A 25073-nucleotide genomic window follows, 5' to 3' on the forward strand; every position below is an offset into this window, starting at 1 on the left:
ATGTTTATTGGTTGATTCAACAAGAAGATTCAATTTACAGAAACATCTGTGTTTGGACCACAAAATGTTACTCATTAGGGGATTAGGATCTTCCAGAATCCTCAAATGAGAGGAAACATAGTAAATGTACAATCAGCATGCATCGTAACAGCTTGACAATAACACATACCGTAAGACTCATGCAGACCTGATGCACCTGTTTGTACCTACGGTGTGATCCTGTGACGAGGCAGTTCCTGGAACTCACCCACTGTCCTTCTCCCTCCCTCCTGAGAGGCGCCACCGGAAGCTGTGTCTAGAAGACAGGGCATGGCACGCGCCTTAACCAGGCGAGGCTTCGGAGCGTGGAATGCCACACGTGTGTCAGTAGCTGTATCTCAACTGCAGGCAGTTTTTCCTCTTCGCCTCATAAAGTCAAGTGTGCTCATGTCACATCTTAGATAAAGCAGAGAAGACAATGGCAGCTTTAACTGCCCCAATTTAAGTTTTAAAATGGTAAGTTTGGGGCCAGCATTGTGGCATAGTATGTAAAGCTAGTGCCTGTGATGTTGGTATCCCATATGGGTTCCAATTTGTGTCCCAGCTGCTCCCCTTCCCAACCAGCTCCCTACTAACGGTCTGGAAAAGAAGCAGAGGCTGGCCCAGATGTTTGCGCCCCTGCATGCATGTGGGAGACCTGGATGAAGCTCCTGGCTCCTGGCTTTGGCCTGGCCCAGCCCTGGCTGCTGTGGCCATCTGGAGTTTGAACCAGCAGATGGAAGATCTCCTCTCTCTCTCTCCCTCTCTGTAACTCATATAAATAAACAAATCTTTTTAAAAAATGACAAGCTTAAAACAATAATATACTCCTCAGAAGACATCTATGCATAGGAAAAAAGGTAACCAGCTGCCCAAAATTATTCCATGAATGCAACATCTGTGGCCCAGCCCCAAGACGTGGAATCACGGATCTTAGGGCTGGAGGATCCCTGGTGGACATGTGCTACAGCACCCCTGCTGGAGAGGGCGCCCCAGGGTTCCGGAGCACGGGTCTTCAGTGTCACAAAGCCCAGTGCCCTTCACTGCCTGGGGTCTTGAGGTCAGTGACGGGTTAGGAGCAAGGACAGGAACGCCGCCCTGTACCCATTATCCAGCAAAGGTCGTAGATCATCTCTCTCTCCACCCATCAGCTCACCGATGAGCCTCCTGGAGGAGCGCAGCAGAGGGCTAAATTCACCTGGACACATGAGCAGGTGAACCGTGAGGGGTGGGGTGTAGACAGGCCCTGGACCCCAGGCAGGCAGCAGTCACAGGCCCCGCGAAGCCCTAAGACTCGGAAGACACAGGGACCTGTGCGAGGCGGGGGAGGCGCCCTGATGAGCGGCAGTGGGGGGCTCAGATAGGGAGGTGGGGGAGACAGGTGCTGCAGCACAGGCCCCGCGTGCTGGCCTAGTTTAACTCTATCTCCCCGTGTTCACACACGTGCAGGATGCTACTAGAACTCGTACTGTTCCTTCAATAGTAAATGAAATTCTACCAGGTAATCAAATAAAATCTATCACCACAGAAACTGCCATCTGAATACACATGTTAAAGGCTTCTGTTGGAGCAGGCGTTTGGCGTGGCGAGGAAGGCACAGCGTGGGCTGCCTGCATCCCAGCTGAGAGGGCCTGGGGTCAATGCCAGCCCTGCTTCTGATCCTGACTTCCTGCTAACGAACCCCGGACGCAGCAGATGCTGGCTTGAGTGGCAGGGTCCCTGCTACCCACGTGGGAGTCCTGAGTAGAGCCCTCAGCTCCTGGCTGCCTCGGGTCTGGCTACTGCTGGGGGTAAACTAGCAGACAGATCTCTTTCTCTCCTTTCCTCTCTCTCTCTCTCTCTCTCTCTCTCTGCTTCTTGCTCTGCCTCTTAAATGAATAAAAATAAATAAAAGGTTGGGAATCCACTAACATCCTGCTCACCTTTATCAAACAGCGCAATCATAATTTAATTCATGTGCCAGACTCAGGCATTGCAGAGAGAAGTGAAGAAGCATCTTGGTGAAGACAGCAGGCATCAACAGGTTTAAAAAGTAGACGCCTTGGGGCCAGCGCTGTGGCGTAGAGGTAAAGCCACCGCGTGCAATGCTGGTATCCCATATGGGCGCCAGTTCGAGACCCAGCTGCTCCACTTCCGATCCAGCTCTCTGCTGTGGTCTGAGAGAGCAGTGGAAGATGGCCCAAAACCTTGGGACCCTGCACTTGTGTGGGAGACCCAGAAGAAGCTCCTGGCTCCTGGCTTCGGATCGGCGCAGTTCCGGCCATTGCGACCAATTGGGAAGTGAACCAGCGGATAGAAGACCTCCTTCTCTCTCTCTCTCTCTCTCTCTCTCTGCCTCTCCTTCTCTCTGTGTGTAACTCTGGCTTTCAAATAAAATAAATAAATCTTAAAAAAAAAAAAAGTCGATGTCCCGGGGGGAGGGGAGTGCTATTTGCCTCAAGAGGGGAAATCAGTTTCCCTTTAGACGTCGTCCTCCCAGGAGTGTCTGGAATTCTGAGCTGGGTCTGCAGACGACCGATGAAAATGAGGCGCAACGAACTGATTCCACACAGGACGCTGCTTTCAGATATAAGGAAACAAGTTACTACGCTCAACCATGCAGTAACGTGGGAATACAAACTCACGTGGTGAGATCCGTGCAGACAAGGAGGCCATGAGAGGGGGAAATTATCAATTCATTACCAATCAACACGGAATCAAATACACGGAGCACTTTTGTGTGTGAAATGCAAAGACCAGGAGACACCTAGCAAAACAAGGCAGAGGGAGCTGCGGCAGCTCTAACTCCTTATGAGTGAACAGCTGCTAACTAGTGAGTACTAGTTACAGCGCAGTTAACTACAGTTAGCAGTGAAAGCTACCGTGCAGTTAGCACACAGTCACTCCACGCCTCTTCAACATTGCACAGTCCCAACTAGTCAGTCTCACAGAGCTCCCTGTATCACCACAGGGGTTTTCCAAATTCAAGCAAAATTAAAGCTGGTCATTTTCCTTACACTGCACAGAACGTGACCCATTTTATGAAGCTCCTCCCTCCCATCCTCTTCCAGAGGTGGTAACAAAGGTTACGCCTCGGTAATGACATGTAGGGTGAGTCTTACTCTCTTCTTCATGATTTCTTATACCAATTCTGTGTTGTTTGTACAAAGACAAGAAACAGTATTTATCAAAACAGAAAAGAGAAAGAGAGGAAGAGGAAGAGGAGGAAGGAAATAAAATGCTTACAAACACGGGCATCAGTCTTCCACCAGGAGGGTCCGTCTGTAGCTTCCACGAATTCAGCAAGCCCACATCTGTCCCGTGCTGAGCGAACCGCCGCACAACACGGCACCATTCTGCTTTGTTTGTGACAAAACGCACACTCTCAAACTAGAACAGTTTGAGGGAGAAATTGTATTTCAGTGGAAGCGAATCGGTTCGCTTCACAAAGTCTCGCTGAATTCCATGCAGCGTGCAGAGGGCGGCTGATGGACAAGGACCACGTCTGGCACACGGAGGACTAACACAGCTCCCGACTGCTGCACCTTGGCTGTGTAGACTTCCCGGGACAGGACGAGGCGAGTTTACGGCCAGCTCTCGAGGGAGCAACACAGCAGCTCCGGGTGCTGGGAGCCCGTGCACACGGCTGCTTACAGATCAGCTCTAAGCAGCCCCAGGAGCAAAATAAGAACACAGCATCAGATGCTTCCTTCCTCGCGGCACCCAGGCCAGCAGGAGATCCGCCACTGAAAACCTGGACCGCAGGGAGAGTCACGCTTGTCCCCTAGAGAACGCCGCACGTACAAGTTAGCAGTAACAAGACGTGCGCGGCTTTAACTTAGACACTGGGTTGAAACAGTGCGTTCAAAAATTCACAGGCAAGAATCCAGATGCTACTTCAACTTGGGGAACAAGGTGAACCCTTAAGATCTCTTTTCCATCGAGCTATTTTATTCTTTTGAAAGACAAATTGCAATAATCTCTGAAATCCGTAAGTGTTGAGCTAACAACATCTCCAAGCTCTTGAAAACATAAATTCCTATCACTAGGGCCAAGTCATCGCTGAGCAGAGAATTTATGATTATGGCCAAACAATAAAAAACTTGACCTGAATGATTCAGATCCCGTTTATTTATTTATTTATTTATTTATTTTACAGAACTGCAGCTCATCGACTCAACGTGAGTGGCTCCTCGCTGTGGAGGGGCACACGGAGCCCCTCACCCACGGGAGGCCTGGCCACCTGCGGCAGCTTCCAGCCCAGTGCATCTGCCTGCGGCTCTCCCAGGCACGCCTGCCACTCAGGAGCTGGTCAGGAAGTCGGGCTCCAGGCCTCACCCCACTGCCCTGCACTGGCTCGGATCTCTCCAGGGACCTGGCAGAGCTGACAACTCCCTCGCTATGGGGAGGCCGGAGCACCGTGAAAAGTCCACCTGGTTCACGGCCGACTAGGGCGGCCTCGACCTGCCCCACACTCCTCGTTCCATCACCGGACCAGACCACAAGTCCCCAGGTGTCCACCACCCCTCCCCAGTGTGCCGGCTCCCTCCTCCCTTGGCCGACCTGACCTGAGACGCCACAAGGGCTGCCCATCCCCCCAGCCAGCGCTCAGTCCCCACGTGACTGGCGGGCAGTAAACTGACTCAGAAAAGCAAAACGCAGAACACGTCACTGCACGTCGGCGTGTGGCTTTTGGGTATTTCTGCTATAATCGGATTTCATTTCAAGAGCATTCCCGAGCTCAACCCTTTGTTCTTGCTTAGCCTTGTCTTGAAGTTTCGAGACTCAGATCCAGGCATCTGTCCGTCGCCAGTGTCCACTGGGGACAGTCCCTCTGTGGGACGCCCGGCTGGGAAGACTGACAGGACACAAACGCCCAACCTCCCTCTGGTTTCCAGACCCTGAGCCCGCTCACGGAAACTTGTTCCTTGCGTTACACCTAGGTACCAGCATCCTATTTGGGAGAAAGACAATACATCCAGCCTTAAAAAACACTTCCCCATGGTCAAACTGGGTGGCTCTGGGAGAATGCCCAGCATTGGACCAGCAGCACTGGTCGCCACGGCTGCTTCCTGACCGGAGGGGAGGATTTCCATTGAAAACGAGTGTGACTCGCTTTCGGCTTTCTCGGGCCCTAGCTGGTCCTAGACGAGGGTGTCTCCCCGGCGAGTCCACCGTGCTGAGGTCGACAAGACCCATGGGTGAGGCCGGTTCTGAGTCCTCCCCTGGCTGTCCAGCTTTCTTCTGTGTCTCGTCTCCTCACACCGTGAGTCCAGGGGAACCCCAGCTCAGCGTTTGGGAAAACTCAACCTCCTGGAGAAGTGGATGCACCCCCTGGCCGGAGCGATTCAGCCTCAGCGGGCACAGCGCGGCCAGGAGGCCCTGCCACAGGGGGTCAGCCTCCAGGTCCAGGGTCCCTCTACCAAGCCCAGGACCTTGCCCACGGAGCCCTAAGGGGCCCTCAGGTGCATGACACCCACCAGGCCCGCTCTCCTGCACTCGCGATGGCTCAGGGAGGGTGCACCAGGAACACGTCACTGTGCTGAGCCCCACGCGTGGGAGGGTGGGGCCTGCCGCCACAGGGGAGCCCTCCACGCTGACAGCTCTACCACCTCGGGCACAGAGCCTGGCTGAGCCGAGGGAAATGACAGGAATGGTGGAGGCAGGGAGAGGAACACACACGAGGGCTGACGTGGTCCCAGAATCAGCTGTGGTCTCATGTTCAGCGGGACGTGCGTGGGTGTCCAACGGCACCTGGGGGTGGGGGCTGGGAGCCAGACTCTGCTGTCAGCTCTGCTCCCACTGCCCCCGGCCCCCACCAGGGGGATCTGCAGAAGTCCTGGGGCACCCAGGGGCAGGCTCGGGGGCCCTGGCAGAGTGCCGGTCCATGACCCAGTGGTAGTTCAGGGTCCTCCAGGGGCCGCCGGGCACTGCGTCCAGGGCCTGCGCTTCACACGGGCGCCCCATCGGGGGTCCTCGGGCTCTGGCCCTCGCAGGACCTCCTGCTGCCTGGGCGCCCCAGCTGTGCAGGTCACACCCACAAGGCCAGGCCCTTCAGGCCCTGCCTTCTCCACCGTGACGGTGCCAGGAGACCGTCCCCGCGCATGCTCTGTGCCTGCCGCCCTGGAGAAGCGGGAGCAGACCCCTGTGCCGGGCACTGCGTCAGCGGCAGGACCGTGGTGTCCGTGCCACGTGCGGCGTGGCAATGAGAGCAGCCCGGGCCAGCTCACCGTGGGGAAGGGAGTTTGGCAGAGCCGCAGAGGTCTCGGCGTGCGACACCCAGCGTCCCAAAGCACAGTGCAGCGGTGAACGACGTCCCACAGACGCCCCCACAAGGGCAAGCTACCGCGGCCGACTCCCCGGGTGTCTGCTGTCTACACGGCGGAGCCCAGTGCCATCATCCCAGCCCTCAACCTGGACTTCCCTAACTCCTGAGAGCTGGGGCTACGCAGCGAGCACTGCCCTGTCCACCAGCTGGGGGGCACAATGACCTGTAGGAGCTGCTACAGGACTGGCTGTTGACACACTTGTCCCATCAAGGCAAACACGGCCAAGGACAGAGAGGAGAGGGGCAGAGGGGATTCCCGCAGCAGTCACAACAGTGAAAGGCTCAGGACCAGCACCGTGCGGGAGACGGCAAAGCCACCACCCGCACCACCTGTGGACCTTGTGGACACCGGTTCGAGTCCCGGCTGCTGCACTCTGACCCAGCTCCCCGCTGATGCACCTGGAAAGCACAGGGAGGTGGCCCACGTGTTTGGGCCATTGCCACCCACCTGGGAGACCAGGATGGAGTCCCTGGCTCCTGGTCAGCCTGAGGCAGCCCTCCTGGCCACTGCAGCCTTGTGGGAAGAGAACCAGCCAACGGAGGATCTCCCTCCCTCCCTCTCTCTTTCTCTCCCTCTCTCTGTAACTCTGTACTTCAAATAAAACAAATTTAAAAATAAGAGAGACAAGCTCACTGACACTCGCCCACCTCATTCCCCAGGCACAGTGATGGCCACTCCCACCACTGTGGCACCCGGCACGGAACCAGGAACGGGCAGAGCTGACAGAGGTGTGGTGGCATCTGCCCAGCTCAGCCCAGGAGCAGCCCCAAAGGCAGCAAAGCAGCGGGGCCCGGGCCTGCGTGGGCTCCCGAGGCTCTCGTCAAGGACCGGAGACGGCAGCATCAGCATCCCAGTGTCGGGGGCAAAGCTGAGGTGAGCCGGCACACCACGGGAGGAAACCAGCGGGGGAACTGAGCCACTTCACAGGTGAACAAACCACGCATCCCCCGACACCCACAGCACACAGCACCCTCCTCTACAGATGAACAAACAACACATCCCCCGACACCCACAGCACACAGCACCCTCCTCTACAGGTGAACAATGTGTCCCCTGACACCCACAGCACCCTCCTCTACAGGTGGACAAACAACACATCCCCCGACACCCACAGCACACGTACCCCTCCTCTACAGGTGAACACCGTGTCCCCCGACACCCACAGCACACAGCACCCTCCTCTAACAGATGAACACACAACACATCCCCTGACACCCACAGCACACAGCACCCTCCTCTACAGGTGAACTAACACATCCCCCAACACCCACAGCACACAGCACCCTCCTCTACAGGTAAACAAACAACACATCCCCCGACACCCACAGCACACAGCACCCTCCTCTACAGGTAAACAAACAACACACCCCCTGACACCCACAGCACACAGCACCCTCCTCTATGGGTGAACACCGTGTCCCCCTACACCCCACAGCACCCTCCTCTACAGGTAAACAACACATCCCCCGACACCCACAGCACACAGCACCCTCCTCTACAGATGAATACACAACACATCCCCCGACACCCACAGCACACAGCACCCTCCTCTACAGGTGGACCCCCTCTGAGCACAGCTCCCCCTGTATGAACAGCCCTCGGCAGAGACGTCAGCACTGGGAAGCGTTCTTCAGGATCAATCCTTCCCCTCTAAAAGGGAAGACACCCGAGCACTGTGTGAATTCAGACAGCCGTAAGTACCATTTGACAGCTTTCTCCTTCCAAGGCAACAGGTAACTGCCACATCTTAGGTCCCTTTTCTAAGCGACCGAGTCACCCGTTAAGCCCGCGGCTGACGTGGAACGGAGCAGTAACCGCTGCACGCTAACAGCCAGGCTGAACACGCGTCCTGGTCAGAGTCATGTCCGCACTGAAGCCCCGGGAGTCCTTGCGACGCCTCGCGTTCCGGACGGTGCGTGTCCGCAGGAAGCAGCCTCGCGGCACCGTGGTCACTCCTGTGAGGCAAAGGCGGGCCGAGCTGCAGGCCCTTCCTCCACTCGGTGGGCCGCGGCCACGTCAGGCAGGGGGCTGGGGCACCACGGCTTCTCTGCCGACACCTCAAGTGGGCAGGGCACGTGGGAGACCACCGCCTCGAGTCACCCAAGTCGTGAGCATGGCGACGCAGCCGCCAGCGGTCACCTCCTCTCGGTCCACTTGGTCTCGTCTCGGCCGCAGATGAAGCCCGCGGCCAGGAGCTCCCTGGAGAAGCCAGTGAGGAGAAAGGTCAGAGCAGCGAACGACGGCTTCGGCCCCAGCTTGTAACACAGACAACACGCGTGAAAGCAAACGCAATCTGCCTGAAACGCCCCGGCGTGCCCTTGGCGCCCCCACACTGGCACTGGCGAGCACACGCAGGGGGAGGGTGGCACGGGAGTGTCCCGGGCGTGCCGGAGGTGCTCCTGCCACCATTACGACACTAGCAGAGGCCGGGCGAGACGGCAACCACGTCTCCGATTTACACGTCCCACGGGAAGGCGGAACTCTAAGAAACAGCCACTGCCTTGGGGCTCTGAGGAAGAAGTCACCCGGTTCCTGCAAACCGTGGCCGCCCGTGAAGGCAGCAGTGCTCCTCCTGCGCCAGCCACCGGGTGGGGAGGCGCGGCGGGAGCCGTCCTCGGGCAGGCAAGAGCAGGTGCTTCGCAGGGGCCGTGGCCTCCCCCGCGGGCAAGGCCAGGGCTGTCCCAGGTTCTTCCACAAGTCCTCATCACTCTGAGAACGTTACACAGCGGCCGCTTTCTGAGGGTGTGAGTCGTCATCAGCATCAGCGTGGCTTTGGGAGTGGAGCCAACCTGGGCTACGCGGAGGAGGAACAGCCAAGTAGAATGGCTGCGCGGCTGCCCCCCGCTTGGGGACTGGAAGTGCCAGGGTTCTCATGAGCGCCACGCCCCCAGCTCCTGCCCACGGCAGCTCTCGGGGAGCCAGGGGGCCACGCCGGCCGATGCCGCGTTCTGGGCCTCTCAGGAAGCAGCGGCGGCCGTTCCTCAGTGCTCCCGACCCCCAAGTCCAGACCAGGGCAGCCCTACACGAGCAGCAGTGTCGGGATAAGGCATCCCTGCTCCTCTGCGTGAATGAAGTGTGAAACACATGCCCGCGAGGGGCTGATAACTCTCAAATACTCACCCGCTCTGGGCACAACTTCTGTCCCCGGCAACAGCCAGGAGGGCCGGCCATTCCCCGTCATTTCTCACCTTCTCTCCTGTCCGGGTAGTCGCTTAGGGCTTTGCGATGTCAACAGGGCTCCCTGGAATGCGATCAGTGACAGCGAATCCTTGCTAGAAGAACCGGCGTGCCAAGGGCTCACGCTGAGTGCGTTCTTTCATCTGGAGTGTGGTATTTCACATGGATATTTTCACATGGATTTGGCACAAGTGTGTGTCACACAAAATGCTTTTCTGAAAAACTTCATGCTTTTATGTGCTCCGAAAATATATCAGAGTCTTAGAATTCAAAAAGTACTTCTCTACTGTAGGAAACTTTGAGATTTCCCTACCGTTTCTTAATGTAAACATGAATGATTCTGACATTGTCATGAAAACATTTGGAGCTGAAGTGGTGACAGCTTTAAGCCCACACTGACATTTCCAGAGGGAACAACATTTGGGCAAATGTGCGTTAAGTATTTCCAGAAAAGTAACGAAAAAGCCACACGCAGGCATCAGAGGCGTCCCCACTCACAGGGCGGCTGTGCCCCAGCGCGATCTGAATCAGGCTGGTGTGGCCAGCCCTCTGCACACTGCAGGACCACTGCTCCACCGGCCTGATCGTCACCCCGCGGAAATAACTGCCCACACCTCTCCTCACTGGCGCTCCTGACCTCTCCTTTCTGGTAGGTTCCATTCAAGGCACAGCGAATGCTTTGGCCAAGTACACAGACAAGTTTGATATTCCTTACCCAAACATCTTGGCATCAGAAGTGTTTCAGAATATTTTTTTTGGCGGGAGGGAGGGAATTTGGGAATACTTCAAAATACATAGTGAGGGCCGGCGCTGTGGCATAGCGGGTAAAGCCGCCATCTGCAGTGCCGGCATCCCATATGGGCACTGGTTCTAGTCCCGGCTGTTCCACTTCCGATCCAGCTCTCTGCTATGGCCTGGGAAAGCAGCAGAAGATGGCCCAAGTCCTCGGGCCCCTGCACCCGCGAAGGAGGCCCAGAAGAAGCTCCTGGCTTTGGATTGGCGCAGCTTCAGCCATTGTGGCCAACTGGGGAGTGGGCTAGAGGATGGAAGACCTCTCTCTCTCTCTCTCTCTCTCTACCTCTCCTTCTCTTTCTGTAACTCTGACTTTCAAATAAATAAATGAATCTTTAAAAAAAATACACAGTGAGATGTCTTGGGGAGGGGACCCAAGTCTAAACACAAAAGTCGTTATGTTTCATATGCATGCACGTAGCCTGGGGGCAATTTTACTCAACACTTTCAGCAGTTTTGTGTGTGAAAGAAAGCTTCTTGGTGTGGAGTTTTCCACTTCTGGCATCGTGTGGGTGCTCAAACAGCTTTGTATTTGAAAACATTTCGGATTTCACCACCTTGACTAAGGACACTCAAGCTGTATCAAACTTCAACACCCACTTCCCTCTCAGACTCCCTGAGGGCCTGCCCTGCGAGGACAGTCGCCCTTGGCGCCTTCCTGGCTTGGGTTAGTGAACTCCACAGTCTGAGCTCACGGTGTAGTCTGCCACCCTCAGAGCAGCAGCCACGGCACCGCACGGCACCGCACGGCACGGCACGGCACCGCACAGCACCAGCCTCCTGCAGTGAAGATGAGGGAGCTGGGAATCGCAGGGGGCCGAGCGCAACCTCACAAGCTCCACCCACGACGGCGGCCGGCGGGGGGATCTCAGGGGGTCGGCTTCAACCCCGCGGTGTCTCCACAGTGACGTCAGAGAGGCAAACATCCCCATCGCGGGTCCGCGACCACACCTGGAAACACGGCCGCTAATGTCACCTCTGCCTTTGAAATTGAAAAATCAAAGCACGAGGTTTTCTAAATAAGTCTGCTTTAAAAGATACATCACAAAAATTCCGGATGGGGTTGCTCCTTGTTCTAGAAGGAACCAACAGAATTCTACTAAACTCTCAGGACATTGATTCATTACCTATGGACTTGTACTAAACTTCCATTTCTTAGGAGGTATAAAACTATACAGCATTTTCTTTTGCTTCTGATATATGCTTTCAAAATAAAATAAAATTGGAAAACAACGCTCGTGGGACCTAAGAATCTCCTGGGTGGTTCAGGGCACTTCTCAACGCACGTGGGATTCAGTGAAACCAATGTGACAGCAGGTTGTGTGTGTTACGTGTCTGGTCCACAAGCAGAGACAACACCCAGAGCAGCCCGGCCTCTCCTTCCTCACACGTGGGTGCAGTTGGTGGACGAGGGGGTGTCCACCCGACTCTTGTTTTCCCTGTTGTCACTGAGCGGGGACTCGTGGCGGAGGTGGCACTTGAACACTTGCTTGTAGGCTTTCCTGAAGTTCTCAGAGAGGAAGGCGTAGATGATGGGGTTCACGGAGGAGTTGCTGTAGGCCAGGCAGTGGGCAGTGACCCGGAACAGGAAGGAGGCCGGGGTCAGCGGGAAAACGCCAAACTCAGCCCAGAGATGGATGACGTGGTGTGGCAGCCAGGAAATGCCAAACACCACCACCACCACCAGGACCGTCTGCGCCGTCTGCGGGGGTAGGGGAGGAGGAGAGGAAAGACAGAAGTCGATTACAGCAGAAAACTAACCCGGCGCTCTCGCCAGCCCCAAGATCCTTTCACGCACATCTCATGGGGTCAGGCAGAAGGCACTCAGTCTGCCTCCAAGGTAACTGTTGCGTCACACGATGTCTGTTCACAGCGTCTCCGAGGCCTGCGGTGTGCCCCCCCCCCCCCGGGAGCACCCCTCCACCGAGCACAGCGTGACCTCGGAGTCCTGGGGGCAGACGGGGACCAAGGTCCGAGGCAGCAGCTGTTTACCTGCAGGAAGCACATCACCCACAAGTGGGGACCTCTGTCTCCTCTCTCAACGCCAGCCAGGTAGAGGCCACGCACACGCACACACACACGCACACACACGGGTGTTCTGGAGCCGCTTCCAGCCGGACCCTCCCCTTGCTGTCCCTAAATCAGAGACTTGGAAAACGGAGAAGCGTCTACTAGCTTGCCTCGGGCTTTCTACTGAGCAGACGAGAGAGGAGGTGGCCTGTGCTAAACGAGGACCCTCCTGTACACAACACTCGTGCATACAGACCCCACCTCCTCCATGGGCCACAGGACGCCGCTGCCTGTTCCTGTGGGCACGGAACCACCCACCAGGTGCTCGTGCCGGTCTGCAGGCACAAACCAAGACAACGCCTGTGGTATTCAGATGCCCAGTTAAGGCGCCCTAATTTCCCGCTACAAAATGCACAGCAGTGAGCTGCTTCCTTCCCTACAAAGTGCTCTCCTCCAAGAAGCACAGCCAGGCGCCAGGCTGGGCCACCGTGCCACGGCAGCCACGCAGAGTCCCCGCAGCTCTGGATGGTGCTGGCACCTAAGGCAGCGGCCCCTGGCCGTGAGCATCACTGCTCTGTGGGCCCTGGAATGACCCATGGGATGTCCAGTCACACCAACACGAGCACCCAAACTCTGCAGCTGAACACCGAGTCAGGGCTGAGGCCAGCTCGTCACTGCCCGGCTCTCACACCTGCCCTGTGACCACCGACCCCCTTTCCTGCTCCACCGCCCGCACAGGGACACATTCACGCAAAGCAGTTCGGTCGTCAGGTGGGTCACAAAGGCCCCCAAGACCACGTGCATCTCTGTTCTCCAACCTAAGCCCACGAGGAGGCTCCCCAGCCGCTCACGGCTGCTCTGCCGCCCCAGCTCCCGGGGGCAGGGAGGAGGCAGGGCGGGCACCGGGATGAGACGCCTGGGATCTCAGCCACTGCCCCGGAGCAGGGGTCAAGGAGCCTCCTCCTGCCCAGACGCCGTCCAGGCTGCAGCGCTGTGGGGCACAAGCAACACGGGGCCACACGGGCCTCCCCGGCCGGGAACGCGGATGCGACCATCGCAGGCCGGCGTGTGATGGGGGCGATGCACACGGGAAGGAGTCAGGAGGAAAGGCAAGCGAGAGAAGGAAGCGGAAGAAAGCTCATGGCGTTGGCTGTTCTCAACGCTCCCATAGAGCGAAGAGTAAGACACAGGCCACAGGTGTTGTGACTGGGAAGCCACTGTCACAACACAAGCGCCCCCACCTGCACGACCGTCACAGGCACCAGAGCCCCGCTGTGGCAGAGGTGGCCCCACACGGCCAAACGCCTGCAGGACATCAGGCCGAGACACCCAGGGCTGATGTGGGCACCAACTAGGACGCGAGCAGGAAGCTATGAAAGAGGGGACTTAGAATCCAGGGGCCAGGCAGAGGCGGGAGACAGCAGAGGGCTGGACTCCAGGACGAGGCCGGCCAGCGCCAGTGGCCAGGAGGAGCAAGAGGCGAGACCCAACTCACGGTCAGGTACCACGGCTGGGCAGCAGGTCTGTGTCGTAAGCGTGGAAACAACGCCCCTCGCGGGGCCTCGACTCCCAGGCTGAGCCAGACCGCACCTGCTGCATCTAAACGTGAGAGGCGCTCATGCGGAAGCTGACGGGGGGCCAGCTCACACCCCATGGCCACTTAGCACATGACACGCAAAGCAAACACACAGCGCACTCACATGTATCTAGGGAGTGTCCGCCATCATCCCATTTACCCATTAGCGTATGAGAAATGCCACTCTGGGTGATTTGATCAAACAATCTAGACGTAATTGTACCTCCAAATAGAACAGAAAGCATCCTCGTTTCTTTCCCATCAGAGCACCTCTGGGCTTCCCGGGATGATCGCCCTTGGAGATTCCATTTCATTGCTTCTTGCCGGCGTTTTACGAAGCGTGGAGCGCAGGGCACATAACCCCAGCAGCTTGCTGATAAGATCCCTATCTTATCCAGACCCACAGGGCAGATGGCGGCGTGACCTCAGCATGGGATATTTTCCATGGCAGTGCCCTGCGTGTGTTTGCAGTCTGTCTGTTTGTAGAGCATTCAAAGTGCACCTTTAAATTTCAGCAACCCCACTGGACTTCTCAGAGCTAGGACTGGGGTCTGTTTCTGTCTCTTGGTCTGCTGGTGGCCTTGGAAGGCAGCCACATTGCGACCTGTAGTGAGTATGCGGGGGAGGATCTTTAACGGGAGTTCACACAAACTCCACGTTGTCCACGGCTGCTCCCCAGAGTCCAAGAGGATCCCCTGCAGTGGACGGAGGTCCCCACTGAGGTCACTCTGGAGTCGCCCTGCATTTCATCAAGGACCCAGCCCCTTGCAGCCGACATTCTCATAGCTAGCACACAAGTCAGGGCCCTGCCTACCGGCCCTGGACGCTTGGCCCTGTAGCCACAGCAACACCAAGATGTCAGACACACCCGTGTGCATAGCTGGGGACAGCAGATGACAGAGGTCTTCTTTCCCCACTTGCAACAAGGGTTTGCAGGCCTCGGGGCCTGGAGAATCGGGGTGATGTGCTGACCAGGCAAGGTCCTGTTCTGGGAGAAAACCAGCCTGGCCCCAGAGCTGGGGAAGGGGTGCGGTGTGGGCTCCTCCCACCCTGGGCCTAAGTAAACCACAGGCCCCCCGTGTCCGGGGCGGGGAGCTCTGAAGTGCAGGCCTAGCAGTCTGCCTTCCTGACAAGCTCGGGAGGGAGACTGGGGAACCACTGATGGGTTACACAGAAGCCAGGACACAAGCCAGACTCCCTTACCCACGTGCAACTGCGACCATCATGGAGGCCTGGCTCAACACCCCAGCCCCCGGGTGGACACGGCCCTTCCTCAGACAGAGCCAGAGACGCCGCCTCCCGTCTCCTTCTGAAGCATCAGAACACGACACGGAAGCCCCAGCGGACATGAGGCCGGTCCTTCTTCCCGTTTCTGACACGCGCATTTCCCCTCTCTCACAGCACCACTGACACGGAAACCTCCCAGTGGACATGAGGCCGGTCCGTCTCCCGTTTCTGACACGCGCATTTTCCCTCTCTCACAGCACCACTGTGTGTTCTGGAGATGGTGCCACGCCCAGCGTGCATGTGCTGCGTGCCCACACCACCCGCCTACGGAGAAGTCCCCTGTAAACTTACACACTCAGCCTCTGCCTCATTCTTACTATCCTTGGGATCAGGCCCTCGTTCGCGGATTTCTGTTTGTTCCTTAACTCACAGTGTCTGGAAACACTTCTCCCTGTCCTCTCTAGGAAATGCTCTTTTTCCAGTCATCTGAGACATCTGCTCTTCCTTCCAAGAGTTGGACTCACAGAATGTCTAACGGAATCTGGCTGGAAAGAAAAAAAAAGACTACAAGCTGAAAATGATGAAAAACATTTCATAAACGGTAGCCAGAAAGCTCGCCGAATACTCCAAGCCAGAGTAACAGAAAACAAAACACACACACAGGAAGCAAGCGTTAGAAAGCCTCGCTCGCCGGCAGGGCACCCAGAGACCTTTCACTCTGACTTCCCTCCCAGCAGCCCCCAGGCAGTGAGCTGAGACCCCAAGGATGACTTCAGGATCCGCGTTCTGCCCAGCCAGCCTCGTGCCAGAAACATGTCTTCTAGTCTAGCAGAGACTGAGCAAAACATCTAACCAATTAGAGGGCAATTATTCTTCAATATTAGGTCTGCAAGAGAAGACGGACTTCCTCCAAGCACGGGGGTGACTGTTTATAGCATGGCTATCGGGAACAGTCCAGTTCTCCACCCCACATAGCCATAGATCTCCGCAGGAAAGCCCCGAGGTGACGGTGATGTGGTCTGAATGTCTGCATCTTCCCAAGACACCTGCGTCGGAACCGAGTCACCGAGGCGAGGGGGCCACGGGAGGAGCCTTCTCCAGCCGGAATCCCACTCTTAGGAGAGCCCCCGCGTGCTGCCTCCCCCTTCTACCATGTGACAGCGCAGTGAGAAGGTGCCACCGACAAGCCAGGCGACGATCCCTCTACAGGTACTGATTGCCGGATTCGCTGGTGCCTGATCTGGACTGCCAGGCTCCAGAGAGATGAGAAATAAATGATCACCGTGTGTAAGACACTCAGCCTGTGGGCAGAAGCACAGCGCCAGAACAGGCCGAGAAAGGAGCCACAGCAGGGGGAGTCTAAGGCAGCAAACTGCTGAAACCTGCATCCCATCGTCCACTAAAATCCAGGCCCCATCAACGATCACCCTTCAGCATCGGCGTCCCATCAACCCATTATCCACCAAAGCCTGCGTCCCATGATCCTCTACCCATCAAAGCCTGCGTCCCATCAACCCATTATCCATCAAAGCCTGCGTCCCATGATCCTCTACCCATCAAAGCCTGCGTCCCATCAACCCATTATCCATCAAAGCCTGCGTCCCATGATCCTCTACCCATCAAAGCCTGCGTCCCATGATCCTCTACCCATCAAAGCCTGCGTCCCAGGGATCCTCTACCCACCAAAGCCTGCGTCCCATCAACCCGTTATCCACCAAAGCCTGCGTCCCATGATCCTCTACCCATCAAAGCCTGCATCCCAGGGATCCTCTACCCACCAAAGCCTGCGTCCCAGGGATCCTCTACCCACCAAAGCCTGCATCCCATCAACCCGTTACCCACCAAAGCCTGCGTCCCAGGGATCCTCTACCCACCAAAGCCTGCGTCCCATCAACCCGTTACCCACCAAAGCCTGCGTCCCAGGGATCCTCTACCCACCAAAGCCTGCGTCCCATCAACCCGTTATCCACCAAAGCCTGCGTCCCATGATCCTCTACCCATCAAAGCCTGCATCCCAGGGATCCTCTACCCATCAAAGCCTGCGTCCCAGGGATCCTCTACCCACCAAAGCCTGCGTCCCATCAACCCGTTATCCACCAAAGCCTGCGTCCCATGATCCTCTACCCATCAAAGCCTGCATCCCAGGGATCCTCTACCCATCAAAGCCTGCGTCCCAGGGATCCTCTACCCACCAAAGCCTGCGTGCCATCGATCCATTATCCATCACACAATGGCTACCCATCACACAGTGTTCCAGGCGAGGGTCTGGGGGAGTCCCACACTGAGCCCCAGCTCCCTGCCTTCAGGGAGTGACCTCGCAGTCTCGCTCTCTGCTGCGCATCTCTCCCCTCCCTTCCCACCTCTGCTGCTCTCTCTCCACTGCCCTCCCCCCCACCACCACCCCGCTCTCCTCTCTTTCTTAGGCACATGCCGCATCACTGCCACATTTATCTGCTGTGTTCAGAGATCGGACATCTGTTCAAAGCTGCTCAGGTGTGAGAACGGAAGAGGACAGCTGCCCCCTCCAGAAGCTCAGACCTTCTCCCATGCGGGAAGAAGGAGCAAAGGAGTAATTCCACATAAGCACATACACTTATTCTACTTAGGGGGGGACTTCAAAAAGTTTCATAAAATGAAATGAAATTGCAAGCTTATTTTGGTGCAAAAATTTTGAAATCCATGGCCACAAGAGGATTTTAAGAAGTTCATGGAAAACGCAGATGATGGAAAAAACTATGCATCAATTTCAATTTTCTGCACCAAAGTGGATTTATGTTTAAATTCCATTTATCCAGGGGTTCCTTGATGTGTATACCCACAGACACGAATCACACCACTCACACACGTGTGTGTGCAGTTTGTCACACTCATCACACTACTCTCACTGCAAGCAAATAGGAACCTCCCACTCCTCTCTCACAAGACCCACTTCCTTTCGTTTAAGCACTGAATTCTTCCTGGGGCGCCTGCAACTTGTTTTCCCACACCTTTCAGATACGGAGCTGGCACAGCCTCAGACGCGGTTAGAGAAAGGCTGCTTCCCTCCTGCCAGTCACCAGAAGACCTTTGAATCAAGGACAGACACTCACCAGCCATCAGCAGAGGCTCCTCTGTGGAGGCTTCAGCAAGACCGCACCCCCTCCCCCAGGAAGCCCGCCCTTCCCTCCCCCTCCCCAAGCCGGAATCTCGCTGGGCGGCACCGCGGGACTCTCACGGCTGTCTCCCCCACTGCAGCCTGGGCCTCCCTCTGGAGCCCATGCCCTGGGAACCCCGTGGGCCAGCTCAGCCCTGTGCAGGCCCGCGCTCCACTGCGCAAGGGGAGGTGATCAACAGTCGGCGATCGCTTTTAATGAATCACTTTCTTGGAGATGAGAAGTGTGTCTCAGAGGAAAATCTAATGCACCAGAAAAATGGAAAAGTTGTAGCATAATAGCACATCAGTGGGAACAGGAACATGCCAGCTTTTAGGACTCACTCCACCCACAGAACTCGACAGGTTGTGTCAGCTGCTAGGGAGAGGGGCCAAGGAGCTTCAAAGTAAGCCCACGTGATAGCCGGGCGCTACAAGGAGGGACAATGGCAAGAAGCTGTCAGTCTCCTCGCTTCTGCTGTGCCCTCCATGCTTATCCTAAAGACACGTGCTATGTCTCCAATACAGGCTAATGCTTGCTGCCAGAAAGAGTCTTAAATTTTACCCTTTTTAAACACCGGTTTCCCACTCTAGGAGCAGGTGCGATTTTTAGCCACATTGTCATTGATAAACAAGGAAAATCAGGAGAGCTGCCCTTTATTTGGGTAAATATGATTACCTAAATTATAATGCATCAAAATGATGCATGCCACTGATCAAAATAAACTTGAGAAGGAAGGAAACCACGCATGGTAGGATGTTATGACTAACATCAGTGGGCGAGCGTCGGGTGTCATCTCCTCCACACTCACCATTAGCTGATCACCGTCTAATAACCTCCTCCACTTCCTTGCAGCAGAAATTAAACAGACATGGCTCAGTCAGAGCTAACCGGGGCCACCCCAGGGAGGTGAAACTGTGACTAGGCCGTCCCCGGGAGGCACGGGCCCTGGCGAGGGGGACAATTTAGAGCAGGCAGCACCCCCAGCACCCTCTGGGTGGCCCTGCCCCTCCGCAGGCACAGCGCCAGCTCAGGTGGGAGAGCAGGGATGGGGGCTCTCTGCTCTGCAGGCCATGGGGACGGAAGACAACGATGGCTCCAGACTCACGTCAGAGACAGCAGCAGAGAGCGACATCACCACACTCCTATAACCAAGCAAGTCAGAAACTCCGCACTCTGCCCCAGTCGGCCCAACACACGCGGCCTGGGGAGGCGCGGACCTGCAGCTCAGCACCGCTGCGGTGCCCCCCGCCCAGGGCTGATTCTCCACCCCATCCCTCACCTCAGCGGCAAAGAGCTGCACCAGGGAACCCAGAGGGGGCAGGCTTGGGGTGGGGGCAGGACAGCCGACAGTAGAAACAGGAGCCAGAAACAGAGGCCCATACGTAACACGGCCTATGAGCCCTACCTTTTTCTTGGACACTTCTGACTTCTTGGACATGTTCTTCAACTTTTTATGCAGATGACTGAGGACCTGGAAAACACAGATGGGTGAACCCGGTTTGCCTCACGCCCCCGCGCTCACTCTCGTTTTTCACGGATGACCACTGGCGCTCCGCCGTGGTCACCTACAAAATCATTAGCATGAAAACGTACAGAAATGGCCCGCAGCTGATGAAGCTCAGCGAGTGAGCTGCCAGGGGCACCTGCTCTTCCCACACTCGGGGGTGTCCCAGGAAGTCGGACGCACACCCAGATGCACTTTGCAGCGTGGGGGGTCCTGGCGCCTGCGGCCCTGGGATGTGTTCCTTGAGAGCCACCCCCACCGGGGCCCAGGCAGGCACACACCTGTCTGCCTCTGCCGTGGTGACTCCCGGAATCCACGAGTAACTCTCAACAGGTCCCCACGAGATGTCAGGCACAATGCTGGATCCCACACACACTGAAACACTAGACACCTTCCATCCAGTTCACCACCCCCGGGGAAAGCAGAGGTGAACAAGGAAGAGCCCACACTCAGGCCACTCCTCATTCGGTAGCCCCTCCTCTGCCCTCCCTGCATGCCTGTCCCCATGGCCAACCCCCTGCAGGCACACTGCCGGCCCCGGCCTGCTTTCCTCCCTTGCTCCAAGCCTACCCAGCACGCCGTATCGTGACACAACCCACATTTCAGGCATTCGACATCACCGAGGATTAATCCACTGTTCTGCAAGGTTCTACAACTATGTCCCTGTCCGTGAGTACTTTGAGGCTTCTCTGGTACAGAAAGCAGCTCTCTGTCCCTGCAGTGTGTTTCAGGAGCAACGGCGTGAGAACTGTTGCTTGTATGTACGACTTCCCAACACAAACCTGATATCCAACAGCACCAATCGGGAACTCGTGCCTGAGCTGACTTTTACCTCCCAACTGAGAGGAAATTTAGGAAAAAAAATAGCATCTGATGCCCTAGAGCGTGGATACCACACTACTGAGAGTCTCTCGAGAAGCGGGACACACGTTCCTGGCACTCCTCGGTCTCCCTGTGGCCCTGCGGCCTGCACTCCCTGAAGGTCCTGCCCCGTCCAGCAGGACGCAGCCGTCGTGCTCCAGTGGAGAAACCACAGCGTGTGCTCGCCAGACTTCCAGGCCCTGCAGCGGGTAAGTGGCCGTCCCTGTGGCACGGGTTCTGATTTCAGACCCTCTCCCTCACTTCCTGACACGGCCATGCACCAGCTATGGCAGCACAGCCCTTCACTCCCCACGGGGGCGCGTGGATAACCCTCAGTGCACTGGCAGGGGACGAGGCCACCGTTCCAGCAGGAATAATCAGGGTACCAAAAACTGAAAGGAAGGCACGTGGCACAAGAGAGATTTTGCAGGAGCAAATAGGAAAGCATTTCAAACGGGAAGAAAAGAGTTTATTCTTTCAACAAACTAACCTGGGTCACAGCTGAGTAACCCCAGAGCATCCGAGAACACCAGACGTGGCAAACGGTCAGTGGAGGAAATACTCCAGCGCATTCTCCATGGCTGTTCCCCTCAATGTGTGCCCGCACTCTGCACACACCGCTGTGCGTGGTGCATCCCAATTGGGGGGGGTCCCCCCAGGGGTGATGATGGTGCTCTCTAAAAGGCAGTGCCGGGGCCGGTGCTGTAGCGCGGCGGGTAAAGCCAGTGCCTGCAGTGCCAGCATCCCATATGGGCACTGGTTCGAGTCCCAGCTGCTCCACTTCCAGTCCAGCTCTCTGCTGTGGCCTGGGAGAGCAGAAGATGGCCTAAGTTCTTAGGCCCCTGCACCCATGTGGGAGACCTGGAGGAGGCTCCTGGCTCCTGGCTTCTCTCTCTCTCTCTCTCTCTCTCTCTCTCTCTCTCTCTCTCTCTCTCCTGCCTCTCCTTCTCTCTGTGTGTAACTCTGACCTTCAGATAATAAATCTTTAAAAAGAAGAAGAAGAAGGCAGGGCTGAAGGTGTGGCCACAGACCTCACTCACTCCACACACAGGGAGGGGCCTGGTCAAACCCACCCCCAGGGCCATGCCGGGCACACCCTGGGGGTGTGGAGCATCTTGGTGGGGTGGGCAGCAGTTACTGGGAGCAGGATGCTCCCAAGGCCAGCCCCACAGCAGCAGTGGGCGCCCCAGGGGGTACTGCGCTGGTCGCCGGCATTTGTCCTCTAGTCACGTGTTCTGGACGCTCCCATGACTGACAGGTGCCGGAGCTGTTCCACTGGAAACCAGCAGGGTCTGGGGAGCACAGAGCACCTCTGGAAGCAACCCCTTTCAGCCAGGCCCGAACCTGCCCCTCAAGAACGAGATCCGCAGGTGCTAAGCACCACCGGCTGACCCAAGGGAGCACTGCAGGCCACACACCTCCACCTGTTCACACTGCCCTGGAAGGGGCTTGCAAATACTACTTCAAATTCAGAAGGCTTTTCCACTTAGAAGCAAGCAATTTCCAGAGAAAATCTGCAAATGACTGAGTATTTAAAAACGTTTTTTAAACTCTGCCCTCCGAGTTTTACAAGCTCTCAAACAACAGCAAGATGGCCAGTTTAGCCCTGAAGATTGACCCTGTCACTTCCACCAGCAGGATTTGAGCAAGTTCCCCCAGGCCTCTGGGGGAGTGAGGGAAGCGCTCGCTTTGGGTCTAAGGCAGGAAGCTAGGAACCCGGAAGGCAGCATTTTAAGTGTCCCCCTGGTCTCAAGCTCCATGCCCACAAGGCCCCCACTGTCTGCCCCTCCTCCATGCCCCTGGGCACCCCTGCTGAAAAGCCTTCCGGAACCATCTCCAGCTTGGCCCCCGGGGCCTCCACTCCTCTCGTCACTGCGGAGGGGACAGCAGCCGGCACCCACGGGGTGTGCGAGGCGAGTGAGACGGCACACAGGGACAGCTGCGCTGGGGGACCAGCCTCTGGGTTGCATTCCCAGACTCATGAATGAGTCAGCCTTCTCCCAACGGCCAGGCTAGGGGCCATTTCTGAATCCCCTACCTCCCCAGCACATCTGTTCACAGAACCTTCGGGTGACATCAAAAAACACTGCCACTCGCAGGAGACGTAGCCCACCTGGATGGCACAGAGAGGAGGAACAACACCAGCAGGCTTATGGCGAGAGGGTTTTTTTTTTTTTGGGGGGGGGGGGGGGGAGAATGCCCTGGGAACCGATTCTAAGCCAGCGTCTTCCTTCCGCCCCCTGTGCTGTTCAGGGTCCTGTCGCCTCAGCCTTCCCAGAAACAGGGGGCCAGACCGACAGGGCGGAGCGTGGGCAGAAATTTCAGAATTTGGGGAGCTGTCTGTCTAGCGCTGAGGGTATAGGGGGGCTGTGTGTGCACACTGGCGTGCACCCCACAAACACCATCCTCACTCAACACACATGCCTCTTGACGCAGACATGGACCGGTCGTGTCACAGGTCAATGCAGAAGTCCTCAGGTCCTCTGAGTAAGCGGAGGGAAAGGAGAACTGCCTTCCAGCAGCTGGGGCGCGGGCTAAGGCGCGGCCGAGGGCGCTGTGTTCCCGGGAGCCTCCCCCCAGGGTCGGGGATTCAGCTGTGGAAACGCGGAAGGCAGGGGTTCTACGCGGCCCCGGGGACCACAGGAAATGCCGTCTTCCCACCGGGGCTGACTACCGCAAAGCTCCGTTCTCCCAGGAGCAGCGGCTTCCCAGAGCCGGTCCTGGAGGGAGCTCCCGGCGGGCGCCCCCTCTCTACCCAGCGCAACCAGCACAGGGAGGGGGCGGCGGGCCCGACGCGCTCCGATGGACCCCGCGCCCAGCAGCGCCGCGCTCAGTGGCACCGGCTGCTCCCGCATCCCAGTTGCGCCACCAGAGCGGCTCTCTCGCCGGCCGCGCGGGCTGCGCTCGGACTCCCAGGGCCGCGGGGGCCTAGGGCTCGAGAACGGGGAACGTCCCTCCCGGAGTCAACTGGCGACCCGCGAACTTCCCCAGCACCGCAAACTCCGCGAACCCTTGCGCCGCCTCCAACGCTAGGGCGCCCGCAGAGGCAAAGGCAGAGCGGCGTCCGCCGGACACCGCCAGGCCGCGCGGGCCCGCGGGCGGGGGCTGCGGACACAACGCGACTCCCGGGGCACCCCCGGCCCCGCGCCCTCGGTCCCGCGCGCCCCACCTTGGCGTAGCAGAAGCAGATGAGCAGCAGCGGCAGCAGGTAGCCGAAGACGAAGGTGCACACCACGTACGCCTTCTTGTGGCGCGGGTCGGGCCAGTGCTCCCAGCAGAAGGTCAGGTTGGCGGCGCCGCGGTGGAAGAGGCGCTGGTGGTACGCCACGGGCGAGGCCATGGCGATGGACAGCGCCCAGATGAGGCCCACGCCCAGCAGCGCGTTGCGGGACACCCTCAGGGAAGAGGAGCGCCGGGAGTGCACGATGGCCACGTAGCGGTCCACCGACATCGCGGCCAGCGTGAAGATGCTGACCAGCATGGAGACGGTGAAGAAGAAGTGGATGAACTTGCAGATGAAGGCGCCCAGCACCCAGGTGGGCAGCGCGTACACGGTGGCCTGGAAGGGGATGCAGAAGAGCAGGTAGGCCAGGTCGGCGATACTCAGGTTGAGGATGAACAGGTTGGTGGTGCTGCGCGCCTTGCCCGGCGCGCTGCGCGCCAGCACCGTGATCACCAGGCTGTTGCCCAGCACGCCCAGCGCGAAGATGAGGCCGAACACCACCAGCGTGACCAAGTTCTCCACGCCGACGCCCAGCAGCGGCCGGGGCTCGGCGGCGGGCGGCTCGGGCCAGCTCGCGTTACCCTCGCTGAGGTTCCCTGCAGCCAGCTCCATGGCCCGCGGGGGCGCCCGGGACGCGGGGTGGCGGGGCAGGCTGTCTGCCACGGGCAGCCGGCGCCGGGGGTCCCGCCCCGAGTGCCAGCGCGCGAGTTTCCACCGGAGCCTCCGCCGATGCGCAGGAGAGCGGGCGCCGCGGCGGGGCAGCCGCGCCTGGCAGCGCAGTCTTCGTGCCGGGCGTTGGACAGCCGGCGCGGGGGCGCGGAGCTGGCTCTTGTCCGGCGGGGAGCACAGGCGTCTTCCTGGCCCCGCGTCTACGACCGCCGCGCGGCCGCCGACCCCGGGACCCGCCGGCTGCAGCCCTGCAGGTGAAAGTCCTCTCGGCGCCTTAGCGGCTCCAGACCCGTGCTGCCGACCGGCTCCGGCTGCACCTGTTGCCCAGAGCCGCTCCTCCCCAAAGCGCACCCGGGGCAGGGCCGGGAGCGCAGCGCACCAAGGGTGGGGCTCGCGGAGAGGGTTCGCGGCGCTTCCCGTGCGCTCGGCGCCACCTCCCCAGCTGCGTGCGCCTCCGACTCCCTCGCAGGTCTTGCTGGGATTCCAAGTAGCGCACAGGGCGAGAGCGCTTTCTGAGCTCCCTAGTGGTGGGCAGGGCCGGGTGGGAGCGGCGAAGACTTAACCCGGCTTTAAT

General features: G+C 58.0%; 1 protein-coding gene across 3 annotated transcripts; it reads right to left on the bottom strand.

Moving 5' to 3' along the window:
* On the bottom strand, window positions 1-25073 carry GALR1 (galanin receptor 1). 3 transcript variants are annotated; one of them, XR_011379152.1, is made up of 4 exons: window positions 23777-25073; window positions 19648-19713; window positions 9515-11997; window positions 1-8525 (listed from the first exon to the last, which is right to left on the bottom strand). XR_011379152.1 is itself a non-coding variant. In XM_070049847.1 (3 exons), exons 1-3 carry the CDS (start codon window positions 24440-24442, stop codon window positions 11680-11682), a joined length of 1050 nt encoding a protein of 349 aa, XP_069905948.1. In that variant the 5' UTR covers window positions 24443-25073; the 3' UTR covers window positions 1-11679. The 3 variants fall into 3 exon arrangements, 1 of the variants encoding a protein (XP_069905948.1); XR_011379151.1 differs by having other exon boundaries at window positions 9447-11997; XM_070049847.1 differs by having other exon boundaries at window positions 1-11997.

Source organism: Oryctolagus cuniculus, chromosome 10 (assembly GCF_964237555.1).
Source record: "Oryctolagus cuniculus chromosome 10, mOryCun1.1, whole genome shotgun sequence".
In the NCBI taxonomy this organism is placed as follows: domain Eukaryota; kingdom Metazoa; phylum Chordata; class Mammalia; order Lagomorpha; family Leporidae; genus Oryctolagus; species Oryctolagus cuniculus.

Excerpts from the sequence above, each read along its gene's own strand:
- GALR1 (XM_070049847.1), bottom strand. The coding sequence starts at position 24,442 with ATGGAGCTGGCTGCAGGGAACCTCAGCGAGGGTAACGCGAGCTGGCCC. Across the intron at positions 19,714-23,776 it reads TCTGCTTCTGCTACGCCAAG|GTCCTCAGTCATCTGCATAA; the intron begins GTGGGGCGCGCG and ends TGTGTTTTCCAG. Across the intron at positions 11,998-19,647 it reads CAGAAGTGTCCAAGAAAAAG|ACGGCGCAGACGGTCCTGGT; the intron begins GTAGGGCTCATA and ends CTACCCCCGCAG.